Source organism: Dromaius novaehollandiae, chromosome 12, assembly GCF_036370855.1.
Source record: "Dromaius novaehollandiae isolate bDroNov1 chromosome 12, bDroNov1.hap1, whole genome shotgun sequence".
NCBI lineage: Eukaryota > Metazoa > Chordata > Aves > Casuariiformes > Dromaiidae > Dromaius > Dromaius novaehollandiae.
The window spans coordinates 24,954,891-24,972,436 of record NC_088109.1 but is presented as its reverse complement, the minus strand read 5'-3'; the positions used below and the strand labels follow the sequence as shown (position 1 = coordinate 24,972,436).

The 17,546-nt window shown below is 42.8% G+C and overlaps 1 protein-coding gene across 1 annotated transcript; it reads right to left on the bottom strand.

The window, feature by feature from the left end:
• Nucleotides 1-1,607: 1,607 nt before the first annotated feature.
• On the bottom strand, nucleotides 1,608-17,152 carry EDEM1 (ER degradation enhancing alpha-mannosidase like protein 1). The gene is made up of 12 exons (XM_026110679.2): nucleotides 16,629-17,152; nucleotides 16,070-16,142; nucleotides 12,920-13,023; nucleotides 12,032-12,203; nucleotides 10,732-10,915; nucleotides 10,000-10,174; nucleotides 9,322-9,442; nucleotides 8,694-8,864; nucleotides 8,004-8,077; nucleotides 6,762-6,858; nucleotides 5,792-5,977; nucleotides 1,608-4,884 (listed from the first exon to the last, which is right to left on the bottom strand). The coding sequence occupies exons 1-12, from the start codon at nucleotides 17,012-17,014 to the stop codon at nucleotides 4,795-4,797; spliced, it is 1,833 nt and encodes a 610-aa protein (XP_025966464.2). The 5' UTR covers nucleotides 17,015-17,152; the 3' UTR covers nucleotides 1,608-4,794.
• Between the last annotated feature and the right edge of the window lie 394 nt (nucleotides 17,153-17,546).

Below are 17,546 nucleotides of genomic sequence, written 5' to 3'. Positions count from 1 at the left end.
TAGGTCAGTACTGACTCGGTGACACTTGGCTATCAGCTCACGACGCTGACAGCTTGGTGCCACCACACTTCATTTCTTCATTCCACCTCAAACCACTGCTCTCAGCTCAGGCCGCCCCTCAAATCACCATGCAGTGAAAATGAAGGAGAGAAACTCACTCCCAGGTGTCAGAGGGACCATCGCCTAGATGCGAGGAGAAGCCCGGAGAAGCCAGCCCTGCTGGGGACCCACAGACCTGCAAACCCGAGCTGTAGGAAAGGCTGCTGCCACCCTTTCTGGGTGCTAGCGCCAGCGCCCCGGCTGCCGTGGAGAGTCTTTTAATCCTACACGCTAGCAAGCATTTCAGATGTGCTCCAGCTGTCACTACTGAGGAAGACGGAGTTCATGAGCAGTTCAAGGACAACTCTCCAAGCTTTCGAAGGCACCACCTTCCCCTGTGCTTAACAACACTACAAAGGAAACTCAGCCTGCTGCCATCACCAGCCCTGTTATTCCTCGCAGAGATAAAAGGCCGCCGAGGAGCGTAGCAGCCTTGGGAAAGCTTGATCGACACCATCGCACATTCTCATCAGAAAGATGCCAGCTGCATTCTCCAAATGCATAGCTGCTTTCTGACCAGAAACTGGCTTCTCCATCACTGCAGAGGGAAGGGACACACATAAAAAGCACAACAAAGACAGAAAAATAATGGGGTGGTTTTTTTCTTTTTGGCAGCCATTTGTGTTGGAGGGTTTTTCGAATTTTTCTGCAGTAAGGAGCCATACCTTATTCTCAGCTAACTGAAAAGACAGCATATAGCAGGTGGCAACTTGGGTCTAGTAACTAAGCCAGCCAAAGTTAGTAAGCAATCCTTCGCCAGACAGTAATCCTGCCTCCAAACCATTCATTTACCTAGTGTGCCACTGCAAGGATGTGGTTGAGAAGTCTATCTCATCTCCCATGAGGGGGAAACAAGTTACTTCTTCCACACCTCATGTATGTGTTCCTGAGCTAAACTGGTCTAAGGCACAGACAGAACCAAGTTTTCCCTGGGGACAAAGAATTACCAAGTTCTGTTTGAGGCATTCTTTTCTTCCCTCCCCAAAATATACAGCAGTATGCCCAATTTCTAAGTAAAGGAATTAAAGCAGTGTTTGCTCTAAGAGATAGCAATGCTTTTAGCAGTCATAGGGGGTCATGACTAAAGGTTGGCTCATTCAACAACAACAAAAAATCCAATGAAAAAAACAAAAACAAAAAACCCTTGCTTTTGTGGTACACAGCGGAGACTTTATTCTGCACCCATGAGACTGGCGCTGGCACCTACTACAGAATTAGAGAATTGAGTTGAGGCTTTTGGTTTTTTACTGAAGTGAAAGGTTTTGAGTACTCCAGACTGGCCAAATCACAAGACTAAGAGCTGCAAATCTGCTCAAAGGCAGACTTCAGGTATGTTTTGCTTTACCCACCCCTGCTCCAGTTCACCCTCAACTGCCAAAATTTTTGCATGTCTAGCGAATGCCAGAGGTCAGCTATACATACTAATTTCTTTTCCGTATGTTTGGAAAGCACCTGCAAGCCTCACGATGTCCTTACAAAACTGCAAGTAAAAACACAGATACGAGTGGTCAAATATACTATTTTTAATGCAAATTTGTAAAATTTAAGCTCTGAATTTTGAAAATTTAGGACATTTCATGAAAGAGCATTTGGTCCTTTTCCAAGTTTCCCATCCCCAATTAAATACTTTAAAAACAACAATTAAGCATATATTGCATTTTTAGTTAGGAAAGTGATATTGCACATCATACTGAGAAATACAAAAGTGTTTTAGCAAGTTATTCCAGCAATGTTTTCAACTTCACTTTGACATCACTGATTTTTTAAGGTTTCCATTTTATTGCATAACATGTGCCCTGTGTTTACAGAGTAACATACATCTAAGTATTTTTAAAACAAAGAGGAAGAGAAGTTGGCTCCTTAGAGAATACAAACCTTTCACTGCTTAGTCAGTACCAGTGTCCTAGCAGACAAAATCATTCCTGTGGAAAGACGGCTGTCAGATCACCTTGGCAACACAAATTTCAATACTGTTGGTAACGAGAAGCTGACCATATACTATTTGGCACTGTAACTAATGGCCCAAGTCACCAAGGGCTGAAAGGCTGTAACATGCGCCTATACTGTTCCTATTCTACAGTTACCTTTAATTCTAGGTCTGGCAATATACAAGAAGTGAAAAACAAGCTAAAACAGCTGCAACTTCATAATGTTTGTGTAATTCTCTGAGGAAAATTCTGAAACAGATTTCTGTGCATAACACTTAACTGGAGCCCTTACCAGGGCTCCGTTTCTTTGCAAGGCACAAAACACTGAGAGGCAATTGCAAGATATATAATGCACATTCAAAGAGAGCTAAACTGCGAGTTGGGGAAAAATCATTATCAGACACAGCCCACGAGCACACCTAGGGGCAATGTTTGTGTTGGCATCCACTACGTTGTGATTTTAAATGGCAGGTTCTGGAACGCTGCATGTTTTGCTTTCACATTACTAAGCACTTCTCACTTCAAAGTTATGGCTAGCAAGAGATCTGGCCCTGCAGCAGCATTTCAAAGTGCCCAGTTTTGCCTCCTGCCTCCCTTGTTAGGCAGATGCACTCCCTCGTGCACCCTTCTGCACTGCTGCTGCTTTACACGTTTGCAAGCTGAAGTGTACTGGCATGCCCAGCTAAAGCTTACTGGCTAAGGAACTATACCTTGCATCCCTCCCAGCGCCTCTTTGGATCATAACACCCTGAATTTGTATTTTGCTTTAAAACAGGCAATTGAATCATTGTAAGACATTCTAGTTGCTTTAAAACAGGCAATCAAATCATTGTAAGACATTCTAGTAAAAGCTTTGCAAAGCCATTTCCAAAGGGGATGTGCCCTCAGCTATCAAGGCAACTGATCCTATCACAAGGTTTTGAGAAATCTTAAAACCCTACCTCCCCCCGTCCCCCCAAGCCCCCTAACAAATACTCATTAAGACTAGGAAGACAGGATTTTTTTTTGCCTGAATACAATATTCAGCTACAATAGAAGGTTCTACAGTGAGGTCCCTGAGATGCATCTGTATACTAAAAGATTCAGCGCTAACTTCATATTTATTAGAAGTGTTCTGAACTGCAACATATGGCTTACGAATTTTACCATAAAAAGGTGACAATACAGCAGATCACGTTTGCCCCCATATTTGAGCCTTAATTTAAAAATAATGAACACAACAATAGTGTTCAGCTACTTCAACTGTAGTCAACAGTAAAAATAATAAAATAAACATGTAAGCAACAGGGACCTAACTGGGGAAAAAAAAAATAGTTATCCTTAGAGTAAGTCGGTTTAGCCTCAGTTTGTTTTCATCCCTCACAATAACCCAGCCTGAATTAGACTGCTTTCCTCCTGAAGGCTCACATTCCTCAGATGTATCTAAGCTGCACTTGGAGATGGTAGGCTAGAGAAACAGTAGTTTTCCATCAGTCGTCACTGGAACCAAAAGGCACAGTTTACAGTTACAGCACAGCACTACAGTCAGCATTACCAGCAACTGCAGGCACGACCCTGTTAAAATGGCAGATACAAAACTGCGTCTTGCAACAGGAGGAAGTTAGCACACTGCAGCCTCAGACCTCCTACGAATTCCTGCCCCAGAAGGCTGCAGAGACAGCCACTTTAACTACACTGACTTGGAGAATAAATCCAGCGTGAAGCATTCTTTGGGATGGGCACAGTAGTCAGTATTCTTCCAGTATTAAGAAAAAGAAATAAAAGCCTCTCAAGTTACTTTCAGATGCACTGAACTTTGCAATCAACTGATCAAAAATAATTTATCCCTCCCCCAAGAAAGCTCAGGTTTTCCCACTGTTGAAGACAAACTTAAGGCACTAACTTATTAATGCTATTAGGAATGTGGAACAGCTTGTTCTTCATATACTGTCAGATAGTTCTTTACTTTAGCAGCATCTCTCCTGATGAGGCACTAGATACACGACAATCAAAGTAACTTTTGGAATACCTGCTCAGCTAAACTATACCAAGTTAGCTGCTTAGAGCTGAATGGCTTTGTACGTTCCCCTTCTCCCTCCCCATCCCCTTACAAAAAAGGCACCTGATTTATTACTGGTTTCTGTAGCTACAAGCTCTTGTGACTGCGTAGTTTTATACAACTGTGTATACAAGGGATCTCATGACTATATTGATAACTCCTAGTCACGTAGAAGTTATCTTTTCAAGATACTATTCTAGACAAAGCATTTTTGTTTCAGCCAAAACCCACTACCAGCGGGTTCCTACCTGAGTAGTACTTAAGATTGCGTATTGCTAGTCAAAATAACTCAATGATTAAACTTGGTGTCAGAAATTGCACTTACCCATTCCTTCCCCAGTCCCAAGATCATTTCAAATTAAATATCAGACCCTTTTCCAAAGGGACATCTGCAATGCAGCTACAAAGAGGTAGCTAAATGGCACATGCCAATTTTCTTTTTTTTTTTAAAAAAAAGTATATCCACCCTTCATTTGCAATAACATTTTTCATAGGAAGTCTTATAACAAGAAAACTCTGTACAGGTGGCATGTGGAGTTACCATAGTTCAGAAGACAGAAGTCTAAGCAAACAAGATCTCCCTTCAGGTCCATAATTGAAAACTAGTAAGCATGGGGGATACTCAAGTGACTCAGCACAGGCAAGGGTGTAGCTGCAGAGGACAAGAAGATCTGGAGCCAAATCCCGTGCTCCTCCTGACATACGATAAAGATTACTCTGAAGAGCCATTCAGATCAAGCCCACCATTCGATCAATCTGTCTCATGTAGTTACTCTTCAATGGCAGCAAATATCTCCTCTCATCTGGGACTCTGTTACACTGTTGAGAAAAATCACAATATTTTAAGAATTCGAATCTGCGAACAGTCATCCTCTTTACCCTATTCAGCACCAGTGACCATAGATTTTCCTCCCAGTACAGAAAATCATACCCAATAGCACTTTGGTCCTGACTTTCCCTCACTATTTGCATGCTTACACACAGCACACAGACAAACACAGAGTGTTTCCTTCGTGTATGCTGCAAGTCTCCAAATACAAACCAGACTACTGCAGCTTGCTATTCAACAGACATCCTTCACTGTGACAACAGTGTTTTTTGGTTTGGGTGTTTTTTGTTTTTTCTTTTAATAATGCATTTTTTCTGCAGGATGGGGCTGGGGGGGGGGGAAGGAAGGAGGGAAGAAGGGAAGAAACCCTGCTAGAAGTTACTAGCAGAGATTTTAAAAAATCTGTATCTAAAAAAAAGAACAAAAAAAGCTGAAATTTTGGCTGGTGATAGGCACTGTACCTGTAGCTCTGTATTCAACTGATTCCTAGCTAAAACAGGTCACCTTTATATGCCTCAGAACCATTTGGGTGGAGCAGGAGAGAGAGGCCTTGTTTAAATCACTCTTTGCTCTTCTCCTTGCCCATCACACCAAGACGAAGACTTTAAGCAAAAGAGAAGGGAAAAGTGATTGGAAATAACCTAACAAAAAAAATGAATTGCTCCAAAATACTTACAAGAGGACAGACTGCACCTTCAACTAAATCGCTCTCATATTATTCATTTCAACTACTGAAAGTGTTTTTCACAGGCGAGCTTCATATGTAGTGTTTAGAAAAGAAACAATGCATAGCCCTAAAGTACCACTTCCAAATGGCTCTTTTTCCACTGCCTAATCTAGTTCAACACCTATCCCTTCTCCACTGACACAACCAGGAAAAGTCTGTATATTCCTTACATTAGAACTGAAGTTGACTGCCTTCAATTCATTCGATTTGATTTTTTCGGTGCTGTCCTCTTCACCAGGGAGGGTATCTTGCCACAGTGAGTCACGAAAACGTTTATCCACAGACACAATATGTCCCTCAGTAGTAAACATATATTTATTTCCAGATTTGTGCACTGGATTCTCTTCATCAAACAACTAAACAAGGGAAACAGGAGAGAGACAGCTCAAGTATACATGCAACACTTCATGTTCCATTATCAAAAAGTTAAATAAAAGGGCAGCACATGCTTATGCATTTGAAGGATCACACAAAAAGCATACGTTTTAAGCACTAAACAGCTAGCTACTGTTCGAACAAATGGAAATAAGCAGTTTTAATGCAAGGGATTTATTTTGGCAGTTAGAAGTGGAAAGCAAGAGAAATATTTCTTGCACAACTTAAACTGCCCTTCACTTTCTAAGCTGCACTATGCAGGCATTTCTAGGCTGGCACCCACTGCTTCCATTTGGTCCAAGCCTTTTTTTTTTTTTTTTTTAAAGAAAAAAAAAAAAACCTAAAGGAGATTGAGAACAGTAGTTTAAGCAGTGTTGGCTCAAATCCTTCCTCCTGTGACTGCCAAAGCCTGACGAGGAGAAATCAAAGGCTGCTGCTAGGCAGACAAAACAGCTACAAGCAGCAATTTAGCTCAGAGCTGAGCAGCAGCTGTCTTCTGCCTTCTTCCCTCCTCCCAGCTCCTCCCGTGGCAGCTGCCAGCTCTCCAGCCCAGGTTCAGAAAAGGAAGCTCCTACCTGCACCCCCAAGGTTGGGAGAGGGGGTGTCAAGAAAGAGGCAGAGTGCACCCTCTGATAAGCTCTGATACCTAATGCTTCTCTTGCCCACAGCTTAGCACAGTTTCTAAGTGTCCTGCCTACTCACTAGGTCATGTTTGCATATAGTGCTCACAAGAGGATGCCTTTAAAATGAAGAACATATACATACCAGGTACAAATATTTACATGTTTCACTGAGAAAAAAACTCTCCATTCGATCTTCTTTTGTCTTCTCTACAACATGATGTAATGTAGCATAGCCGCACCTGAAAGATTTAAGATTAGTTTGGATTTAGTACCCATACATTTTGATCTCTGAGCATTTCCTAAATTCAGACCATTCCATCTGTCACTAGGCATGAAGTTAAAATAACTTCTTTTTTAAAAAAAAAAACAAAGAAGCACTGATCATTGATTTTTGGTATCCTGATGAGACTAATCATTGATACTGTGCAGACAGAAGAACAGTGGCTTATCTATTCCATTGTGCTGATGTACTAAAAATGTCTTTCAAAAGACGACAAATTATCAGGTCACCCTGAACGAAACAGATAATTTCCCCATATTGAGCACATAAGAGATCCAGGTTTGAAATGCCGGTCTGCCTGCAAAGGTTTCCTTTCTAGCTACCTACTCTTTCTCCTCCCAAATGACAGAACTACAAGCTGTCACAAAGTGCAGTTTTGGTTCTTTCAGACCACCCTCTACAAAGCGGTCTGAATCCCACTTAACTGCAAAACAGCACTGTTTTGTACCGTCATGATTCCTACAGAACAGACTATGAAAGTAGTAAGTATCAACAACCGAATAAAGATCCATTGTCCTCTCTCCGAGTCTTGCAAGAAGTTCAGATACTCGGTATTAAAATTATGATTCACGGTTACTGCCTTGAGAAGAAAGTTAAGATGCAAAGTCTAGCTCAGAGACCATCCTTCCAGTCCAGTTAAACACCAAAGGTCAAAGAGGTTAGAATTATTCTTGCAGGAGACGCTGGAAAAAAAAAGGTGTAATTTTGCCAACTTTGGGCAAGAGATCATCAATAACACATTTTAAAAGGTAGAGTTATAAGATTCTGAAGATATAAGCCTGTCACTGGACTATAATTTCATTTTCAGATGAGAAAGAGACAGCTGTTCAATAAATAAATCAACCCTTGTGGCTTTTGGAAGGGAGGGGGTGGTTGCGTTTTTTGTTTGTTCATCTATATTTGGTAGATTAGATTCTATATATGTATTTATATAATCAAATGTGCATGTTTTATTATGTAAAGGTATTTATATGTACATTCACATGTACATACAATATAAGTGTACATACAAATATGTACATTTATATAATAAAATATGCAAATTTATGGAATAAAATATGCATATACAGCAGTGAGAGAAGAGAAAGAACACTGAAGACTGACTTTGCTTTCGTGTATTTTTCCAGGCTCTGTAGGATATCCATTCCTACGTGAAGGTAAAATGGGTTCTTTGTGGCCTGGATAGAGAAGGACAAAAGGCAGAGTCAACAATCCAGAAATCGTGTAGAAATAGTGCTTTTACAATAAAGGCCTGCTAGCGTCACATATTCCTGTGCACTATGGTAAATTTTTCTTTGTAGAAACATGCCTTCAATTACTCTGTGCAAGCTTGTCACATTTGCCCTAGTGCAATAATAAAACCTGTAGTAAACTTAAGTTTTGATAGTTTTCTTGCAGCCAGAAGTTATTTTACTGTACTTGCTGCCAGTTATAGAATGTGCCTGGACAATATTGCAAGGGAAGCAATTACACAAACTTCAACAATACCGTTAAGAAATCAGAACTCTACTTTGTAAAAGTCTGTCAGGTATTTTTTCAAAAGGTCATTTAGTATCATTTTTGCATGCCTTATAAGCCTGTTTTTAGAACAAACCATGTACCAACTACATTACATAACAATCAACTCTCTAGACAGAAACCGCTGTACAAGAACATTCAGATACAGAGCTACTAAGTTTTAACAGTTCATTAGCAATGAAGTACATGGCAGGGGTGAGGGGTAGAAAAAGAGACTTTCTGAACAAAAGCATTTTTCTAAAACATTTGAGCTGTTAGTGCAGACAAGTCAAGTACCTGATAAAGAAGATATGTGGATTCCACTAACTCTGGCCTCAGTGGATAAAAGGGAACATCCGGTGCTTGCAATTGCCAGTTGTATCTTTCTGGGAGAGCTCCATAACGTTTCCATATGGCATAATAAAAAGCATGGAGACAAATAGCATCTTCCACATCTCCTATCAACACCTAGGCATAATGACAGCCATAAACATGCATGTTTAACACTCCAGGCCAGCAAATTGCTTTCCACACTGTATGATAACACGCTTTACAATAAAACGCTCCCCTCAGAAGGAAAGACCAGTAAAAAACAAAGTTTATATATAATCTCTTCATACCAAAAGCATCAGTGGAGATTATGCCTCACAGCATGATACATGCAGAACACTTTTTAAATTTCATACTTTATCTTGGTGTCTCAAAACTAGCAGAGAGCAGGCCAAGCTTCCCAACACTGTTATGCTGATGCAGAAGCTGAACTGTCCCACGAATCTTGCCAGAACATCCAGATGTAAACCAGCGGGTTAAAGCTCATCTCAGAAGAGATGCTCAGATTCATCTACACAACTAGAATTATAATAAGCCTCTCCAGCACCCCTCCATTGCATCACTCAGTCTTGAAAAGAACGAAAGCTTATTTTACCTGCAGTCCAGGAAAAAAGGCTTGCAGAGAGTCAATCCACGTGTTCATCAGCTGTCCAGTGAACATGTTTACATTAACATACAAAGGAGGGTCACCTTCACCTTCGTTACAAGCTTCTCGGCTGCCAAGCAACAATAATCATATGTAAATACTCACTATTTTAGAAGAACACAATGCATGTTCCATTTTATAACACCGCCACTAGCAAAGAGAAAGAGCTGCAGTTTTGTCAGTGCTACACTGAAAGCCGTTTTGAGAAAGTCAGTCCAGCTCTCAGAAAAAATCCATTCTTAAAGGTAGATGCATCATATCCTTAAGCTATATCAGCCAAAGTCCTACCAAAAACTCACACTAGATAAGATCAGGCCTTAAGAAGTACAGCAGTAGCTAATTCAATATATTTTCTTTACACGTCTATGGCTTTATGTCATTTACTGCTTTGGAGGGTAATCAATTTAGCTTCTTTGCACCAATAATGCTATACTGATCAACAGACTTGAGGAGCGAAGGGAACGTTAAAATTGATTTCCACAGTGACTACCACAAATATATATTTGTTTTTAAAGAAAAAAAGAGCACAGATTTTCAAAAGGATGGTACAAACACCATATAAATCTGTTATCTCTTACTGAAGTATTTACAGGTTTAAGAAATTGATACTCATATGAAATAACATACCCTCTTCTTAAGTGGTTCTGAATGCTCCGATAAGCATCATTGAACATCTCCAAGTCTTCCCTTTCTCCAAAGAGGATGTAAGACTTCAGAAGGTATTCATAGAATGAATCTGACCCTGCGCCCAAGCCACTCTGCTTTCCAACCCAATGGCCAGTTTGAATATTCACAACATTTCCTTTCAGAGAAGACAAAGACAGGAGTTTAGTCTAACATTGCCAAGTATATCAGAGAAAATAAATCAAGAACTAGAACTTAAAAATATTACAGCGTCAAGAAGTCCTGAGGAGGGAAGAACAGAGACTACTATCAAAATAAAGTGTTACAGAGCCCTTACTGGGGAATTAGTACACACATATAGTTGTTTTAAGTACATTTATTCATAATCTAAGCTATATTAATAGGGATATACATGCAACAACTCCAAACTCACGTCCCAGGTTCGTGAGAAATTTGTCTTTGAAAACCTGTGCCCAAAGTAGCCATTAAGATACTCCATTTTCCTTACAAAATTACAAAATGCCACTTGGTCAACAGAAGGCACAAATACAGGAGAGCACTACTTAATGGTTAGAGAGGAAGCAGATCAGTGCAGGTTATGACATGTGAAAGACCTGCAGAATGACTGCATTCCGCTACACGAGACTGAAGTCACTTAAAACATTGAGCTAGGCAGCACAGCATCACCTGAGACCAAAGACCTTGCTAGAGAGATCTCAAGCACACAGAGATTACCTAGCAGTCCAGTGTTGTTGCTCCTGAGATTCCAGAGTGCTTTGACAGCCCGCCTGGCCACCCATTCAAACGTGGAATCACCAAGCAGTCTGCTGAGAATACCAAACTCCACTAACAAGGAGCCGGCTCCTGCAGTACAAGTTTCGTTATTGCTGTTTGGAGGTACTCCCTTCTTCAGATTGACCTGTGAAGCAGGTAAAGTAAGTGTTAATCACAAGAACGCAAGCTGCTTGTAAATAATCTCATACAGTTTTGTTCTAATCTGCAGTCTTGCCTCTATTATAAGGCCTTCTCATTAGTGCTTGCAATGCATAGTGTGCTGTCTATACATAGTTAGAAAGCCAGTGTATCGCTGCTTACTCAAACGGCTCTCCTTTCTTTCAGAATTCTTGAAATTCATCTTTAAATTTATATCATCACGCCAAAGGTGGAAAATCCCCATAATGCTACCTTTATACTTGTTAACCCTTCCAAAATTCAGTCCACTTTTTCCTCACTTCTACTAAATATTCAGTTTCTTCCAGGGGTGATGCAAGTACTTCTTCCTCTAGTTTAGTTCTCTTCAAAGCGAGACTTTCTACTGAAGAGAAGTTACACCAGCCTCAACTGCTTATCACACTCTGAACAAAAGTGGAAGTTTGTGTTTCCACAGCTTGACAGATCTGGAGAAAAAAAGATAGTGCAACTGTTCCCAGAAAGTAAAAGTAGTCAGGCAAGTGCTAAGTAGTTCTACACTGAGAGCTCTTCCACTAGAACTTAAGTTCTTCTTGATAGCATCTGTTTAACACCAGAGAATGCAACACTATTCAAGGAAACGACATATCCCAAGTCAATGCACTATGACAAATATTTTAGACTATTTTTATTTCTAAATAATAATTTTCTAAATGTTATTTGCCTTTATGATGTTTGTTAACCTTAACGGCAACATTGTTTGTTACCATTTGGTATAAAAAGGGGCAAGGGGGGAGAAAAGGACATGTTCTAGTCAAACTGCATGAAAATAGATGACTATTAACCACACAAAGCCATACATACAAAGTGAAAGAGCAGCTTAAAGAAAGAACAGCTTAAAGAAGATTCAGTAGACATGGTAAGCAACTGATGTATTGTCCATTTCAACATAACATAGTGCAGTTTCCCCCACCCCATTTCAAGCCCCTAGCTTAGGGCAGGTTTCCAGTCCTGAAGTCCACATAATAAATATACACACAGAGCACAGAACTAACGTTGCAGGACAGTTAAATAACCAGTTTTAGATTCTATCCCCACTGCGCTGATGTACATGGTGCTCACTTACTCGAGGATAAGGAATTCCAGTTTTGGTGTTCTCAAAAGCTGGAAGCAGTCTCACTGCTAGGTCATGAGCCATATGCAACAGTTCATTATCATAATCCTTAATGGTCATATCACCAAAAGGCTGTTTGGTATCTGTAATTATTATGTGGGCAGAAAGCAGGCTTCCCAAAACCCTATTAGGAAAGGAAGAGATCCTCAGTTTTTAAATATGATCCAAACCTAGCTCTTCAGCTAAATCCTTACCAATAGCATGTTTAATAGAAATATTACTTTGTGCATCTTACAAGCTATATTTTTATTTATTCACCAAAGAAACAGATCTGCTCTTTTCTCCACCACCAGCAAAAAAGTCTAGATGTCACATTCATCTGTCATTCACAGTAATCCCTAGATCCTGTTCTGCAGGATTTATCCTAACCCAGGAGTTTCTTACAACATACCAAGCATATTTATGAGTGAAGACAAGCTTTCCCCACCTTTTTCACTGCTGCAAAAGGCAATAAAGTTGTTATATAAACCTAATGTTCCCCCAAAAGAAAGTCTACAAATACTAGAGTTAAGCAGCAGCTGAATAAGCCATTTCAACCAGCAATTCAGAAAATAATGCCATTTAAAATCAGAGTACCTTAAACTGATCTCCAAGGCAGACAGGCCTTTTGTTTTTCCATCTACAATGATTTTCCCCATAAAAAGTTTAGAAACAGAGTAGGCAGAAGGTCCAGGGAAAATAACCAAAAGAGGGAAAACCTGTCAGCAAGGTTGTCTGTTATACACAAGGCTGAGCCTCCATTGCAAGAGTAACAACAAAAACTAGAGGTCTACCAGCCAAAGAAGGTGGAGATACCTAACCTTGTTACTGTTTTAAGGACAGAAACTTATGGCTACATACCTGATTGTTGCCTCAAAAACCTGGACTGTTGAGTCTTTGTCAAATGAAACAGTGTCAATCACCAATTTCACTGCTTTCTGGAATTCTGAGGAATTTCCCATTACCTTTTACATGAAAAAAAAAATAAAAACAAACTATTTTGTCTAATTATTGCTTCAGAAGGGGAAGAAGCAGCACAATAAGTTCACATGTTAAACCAGTCATATTAGTTAGATCCAGAACAGAGTACTTCAAGTTCCTGCTAACAGCCTTTCCAGGTTACCTATTTTACTGATATGCAAAAGTACACTAAAAGAGGGAAACCCACAAAGATGCACTTTTGTCCTTTGTACTAACCTATGCATTCATGTACTCCCCCATCCCCAAAAGTCAGCATCATGGGTGATCTCTTTGAGCAAAAGTCTAAAACGTCTTAAGATCTTGCGTGTTGAGTGTTTTAACTGCTTTACTATACACAGAATTCAACAGCTAAGCTCTGCTTTAAAACAAACAAACAAACAAAAAAACCCACACGAACAACGCAATCTGATTTGACATTTATTTGACCAGGAGAGTCTGACCCTTTGGGCTTTTGATTCAACACTGCATGCCACATTCAGGAGTCTCCTCACACCGGTTTTGTTTGGATATTTCCCTACTGAACGATTTCAACTACATCCAGAGAGAAGTAAATTTAGCTGCAGTTTCAAGGAAGAGGGAATGAGGAAGGAAAACAGATTCCTGCTTGCATAAGTTTATTGTGAGGCAGAGCATACATGGAGCCTACTTGTTCTTCACAATACCCAGATTTAGGAGGAAAGCAGTCACATACTTGATCAGAGAGGAAGGAAGAGCACAACAGGCTTTCTCCCTGCCTGGAGATGGCAGCAGCTGCTTTACCAACATGCAATCAGCCAAACAGCTCAGATCCCCAATTGCTGTTTCTGTTAAAATTACTGTTTTCTCACTTCCTGCTTTAAGTTCTGTATGTTACTGCCATGTTCAGCTCAACAGCTGTGGCTTTTCACCACAGAGTTGCAATTCCATTTCAGCAACGGGAAGTATTTTATAATTCAACGAATACATATAATCCTTGTACACACCACCCCCTCCTTAAAAGAGGAATGGACTACAGATAGCATGCATAGACAGGCACTGACCATGCTCCAGAAGGCCAAGAATCTGACCTGGCTGCAAAAATGAGACTGATAGAACCTAAGGGGGTTTCTAAATACACATAAAGAATTCAAGCAAGGGGCTCTTTTCTATGATACTATACTAAAAATACACTATAAAACTGAGTTAGGATAATATTTTCAAGTCTTATCAGAAATGTGTATGATAGTCCATTTTAGCAGATGAGAAGCAGCTTTACAACTGTAACAACTTTTTCCTCCCTCTTCCTTTCACCACTTCTCATATCGACTTGCATGTCAATCAGGCCCTCTCAGCCAGGCAGAACAACTACAGCCCTTAAAGTCTTCTCAGATAAGATGGGCTCTCCTCCTATGTTCTCAGTATTTCCTGCAAATTCCAGTTCACATCCATCCTTCCTGAGCACCAGTGACCAGAATAACAGGAGTATTCCACAGGAGATCTCATTTGAGCATTGTAGAAGATCACTGGAACTTCATCTCTTCTGGAAATCTCCCCTGATACATCCTCAAGTGCTCCTTCCTTTTCCACACTTGCCTCCCACCACTAGTTTGTCATGCAGCAGTAAGCTAAAGCATATCCAGCTCCTCCTTTTTCTCAGAAATGAACAAATTAACCTTAGAAGATATTAGTCCCTTTCACTTCACATTGCAAAACTTCATGGCAATTTTTAATTACTCTTCACAAGGTCATCTTGCCTTCTCTTCATGTTAAGAATTGATCTCTATTGCTGTCAGCAACTCTACCCCACACATAAGAAAGTTTCATCAGCACCCTTTGTATTCATAACCTTAACACATAAAAACTAAACAGCCTGTGGCTGCTTAGTCCTGCGGCAGGTCCTTGCGAAATACCCTGGAGCAACTCCCTCCAGTTGGATACTTTCTGTTGCCATTTCCCCTAAAGCCAGTTTCTCATCAATCCTACAGTTTCTATACACTCTCCCTTCTTCAGCTCTAGGAGTAGAGTTTTTTGTTTTTAAATACAGAGCTGCTTCAAGATATCAGATCTGCTGTGGTCTAAGTTCAACATCAGAGCAAGAGACAGTATTGGAACTGTTCAATATCAGGACAGATTAATTTAGCAAGACCCATCTTTAGGAGGGCATTAAGTAAGTTAATGATGTACTGTATCCCCATTTTCCCCCTCTCTTTCCTTTAAAGTCTGCTCCAAAATCCTGCCTACTATTGAGATCAGATGTCACAACCATACTACTGCCTCAATTCAAGTGTCCTGCAATTTGGACCTGCAGTTTCATAAGCCCTTTTAAAAGAAGCTCTGTGCTATAGATGGAGTTTCAATTCTAAGTTTCACACACCTGGGCTGGGAATAAACAGACAGATCAACTGTGACAGACTTCCATTTCCCTAGCCTCACTTCCAGTATTAAGAACTGCACTAACAGAACAAACAAAAGAACTATACATTGTCAAGGGCATCTGGAGTTTCTCATCTCTCCCAAAACCTCTCACCCAATTAACTGACTTGATTCATTCAGACATTCGCAACCATATCCTGTTAAGACACCGGCCTTTAGATTTTAATTAGCATAAGAATTACGCTTTGATAATACATATTAGATAAATTAGTGTACCTTTAAATTAATTTGCAAAACTCAGTTTGTTCTCTTCAGCTTCCTACACTACCCTCCTGAACTTCCTTCCTGAAGATTCTGATTAAGTTTAGCTTAAGAGGGCCATGTAGAAATTCTGAACCCTTATCATGCCACAGAAGCAAAGTTATTACAGCTGAACAGATTAAAGACTTCTTTGCAGGACTACCAATTTGGAGGACTAGTTAAGGTTTGGTAAATATCTAAAGGCTGGACAAGATTTTAGAGATTTTGTTATATCACTTCAACTTTCCCTGTAATTGATATCTAGCCCGTTACCTCTTTCCTCCATGATGCTATAACCCTCATTCCTACTAACTGATAACTTCTTTTTGGGACAACTTGCATTATCTCCCCATACAAACAGGGGAATAAAACTTGTATGTATAGATTTTGACAACTCACCGCTAGGGTATCCAGTGCGTCAATCAGAGTTAGTGAGTAGTTTCCCAGGACATCATTGATATTCAGATTCGAACTGGGGGGGGAGGGGGGAGGACAAAAAAAAAGTTAGGTGTCCGGTATTACGATAAGCAGACTGCCAAAAAAACTGCCAAGCTATCGGAAAGGCAAGCAACCATCCACCTCGCTTTCTTCAGCCTCGCTCATAAGTTTTTCAACCCACAGAATGGGAAAACCTGAGGCGCTATAAGGTAGGGGCCATGCTCCCCTAAGTCCCAGGTACTCAGCCTTCAGCATGGGCCCAGCCCGGCCCCCCCCCAATCCTCTCCCGGGGGACCCTGAGGAGCCCGGCCCGCCCCACCTCCACCCCCGGGGGGGCTCTGAGGAGCCCAACCTGGCCCGGCACCCCCCCCATCCCTCCCGGGGGGCTCTGAGGAGCCCGGCCCAGCCCCCCCTCCCCTCCCAGGGACTCTGAGGAGCCCGGCGCGGCCCCGCCATCCCCTCCCAGGGGCCCCGAGGAGCCCGGCGCGGCCCCCCCGGGGGCCCCGGCGCAGTCACTCACGGGTCGCGGCGGTCGGGCCCGCGGCCGCGGCAGTGCAGCGGGTCGAGCTCGTCGCGGGGGAAGGCGTGCTGCATGTAGCTGTCGTAGCCGAAGGCGAACATGCGGCGGGCGGCGTCGCGCAGCCGCGCCCGCAGCTGCGGCGGGAAGGCGCCGCTGTAGCGCGCCTCGTACTCATCGTCCCCCCCCGCCGCCGCCGCCGCCGCGCCGCGCAGCGAGCCCCAGTGCGCGCCGCCGCCGCCGCCGGGCGCCCCCAGGCAGGGCGGGCGGCGCGCGGCGAAGGGGAAGGCGAAGCGCGGGCGCAGGCAGAGCCCCGGCGCCAGCCAGAGCAGCGCGTGCAGCCCCAGCCTCAGCACCAGCAGCCCCAGCACCAGCGACCGCCATTGCATGGTCGCCCGCCGCCGCCCGCGACCATCCTTCACCGGGACCGCGGCCCCGCGCCCCGCCGAGGAACCCCCGCCGCCCGCTTCCGCTTCCGCCTCGCCTGCGGCGGCGGAAGACAAACACGAGCGGCGCGGCGCGCCTCCCATTGGCCGGCTCCGCCCGGGGGCGGGAGCGCGCGCCGCTCATTGGCCGCGGGGCGACGTCAGTCAAGAGGAGGGAGGCCGCCAGCCTTAAAGGGCCCCGCGGTGAGGCGGTGCCGCCCAGGGGTGTCGTGGCACGCCGGGTGCGAGCGGGCGGGGCCCCGCCCCCCGTGGCCCGAGGGGCGGGGCTTGGCGGCCGGGCCCGCCTCGAGCTCGGGCGGCCGTTAACGGTCGTTCCCGCCTCCCCCACCCCACCTTTCGCCAGCGTTGGCTTCTCAGGAAAACGCGCATATTTTAGATCAAAACGGTGCGGCCCGGGAGGCCACTTCAGTTGCACAGGAACGGCTAGCACTGTGAGAAGATGGGCGCTGGCCGCTCCTTAACGTTTACCTAAGGA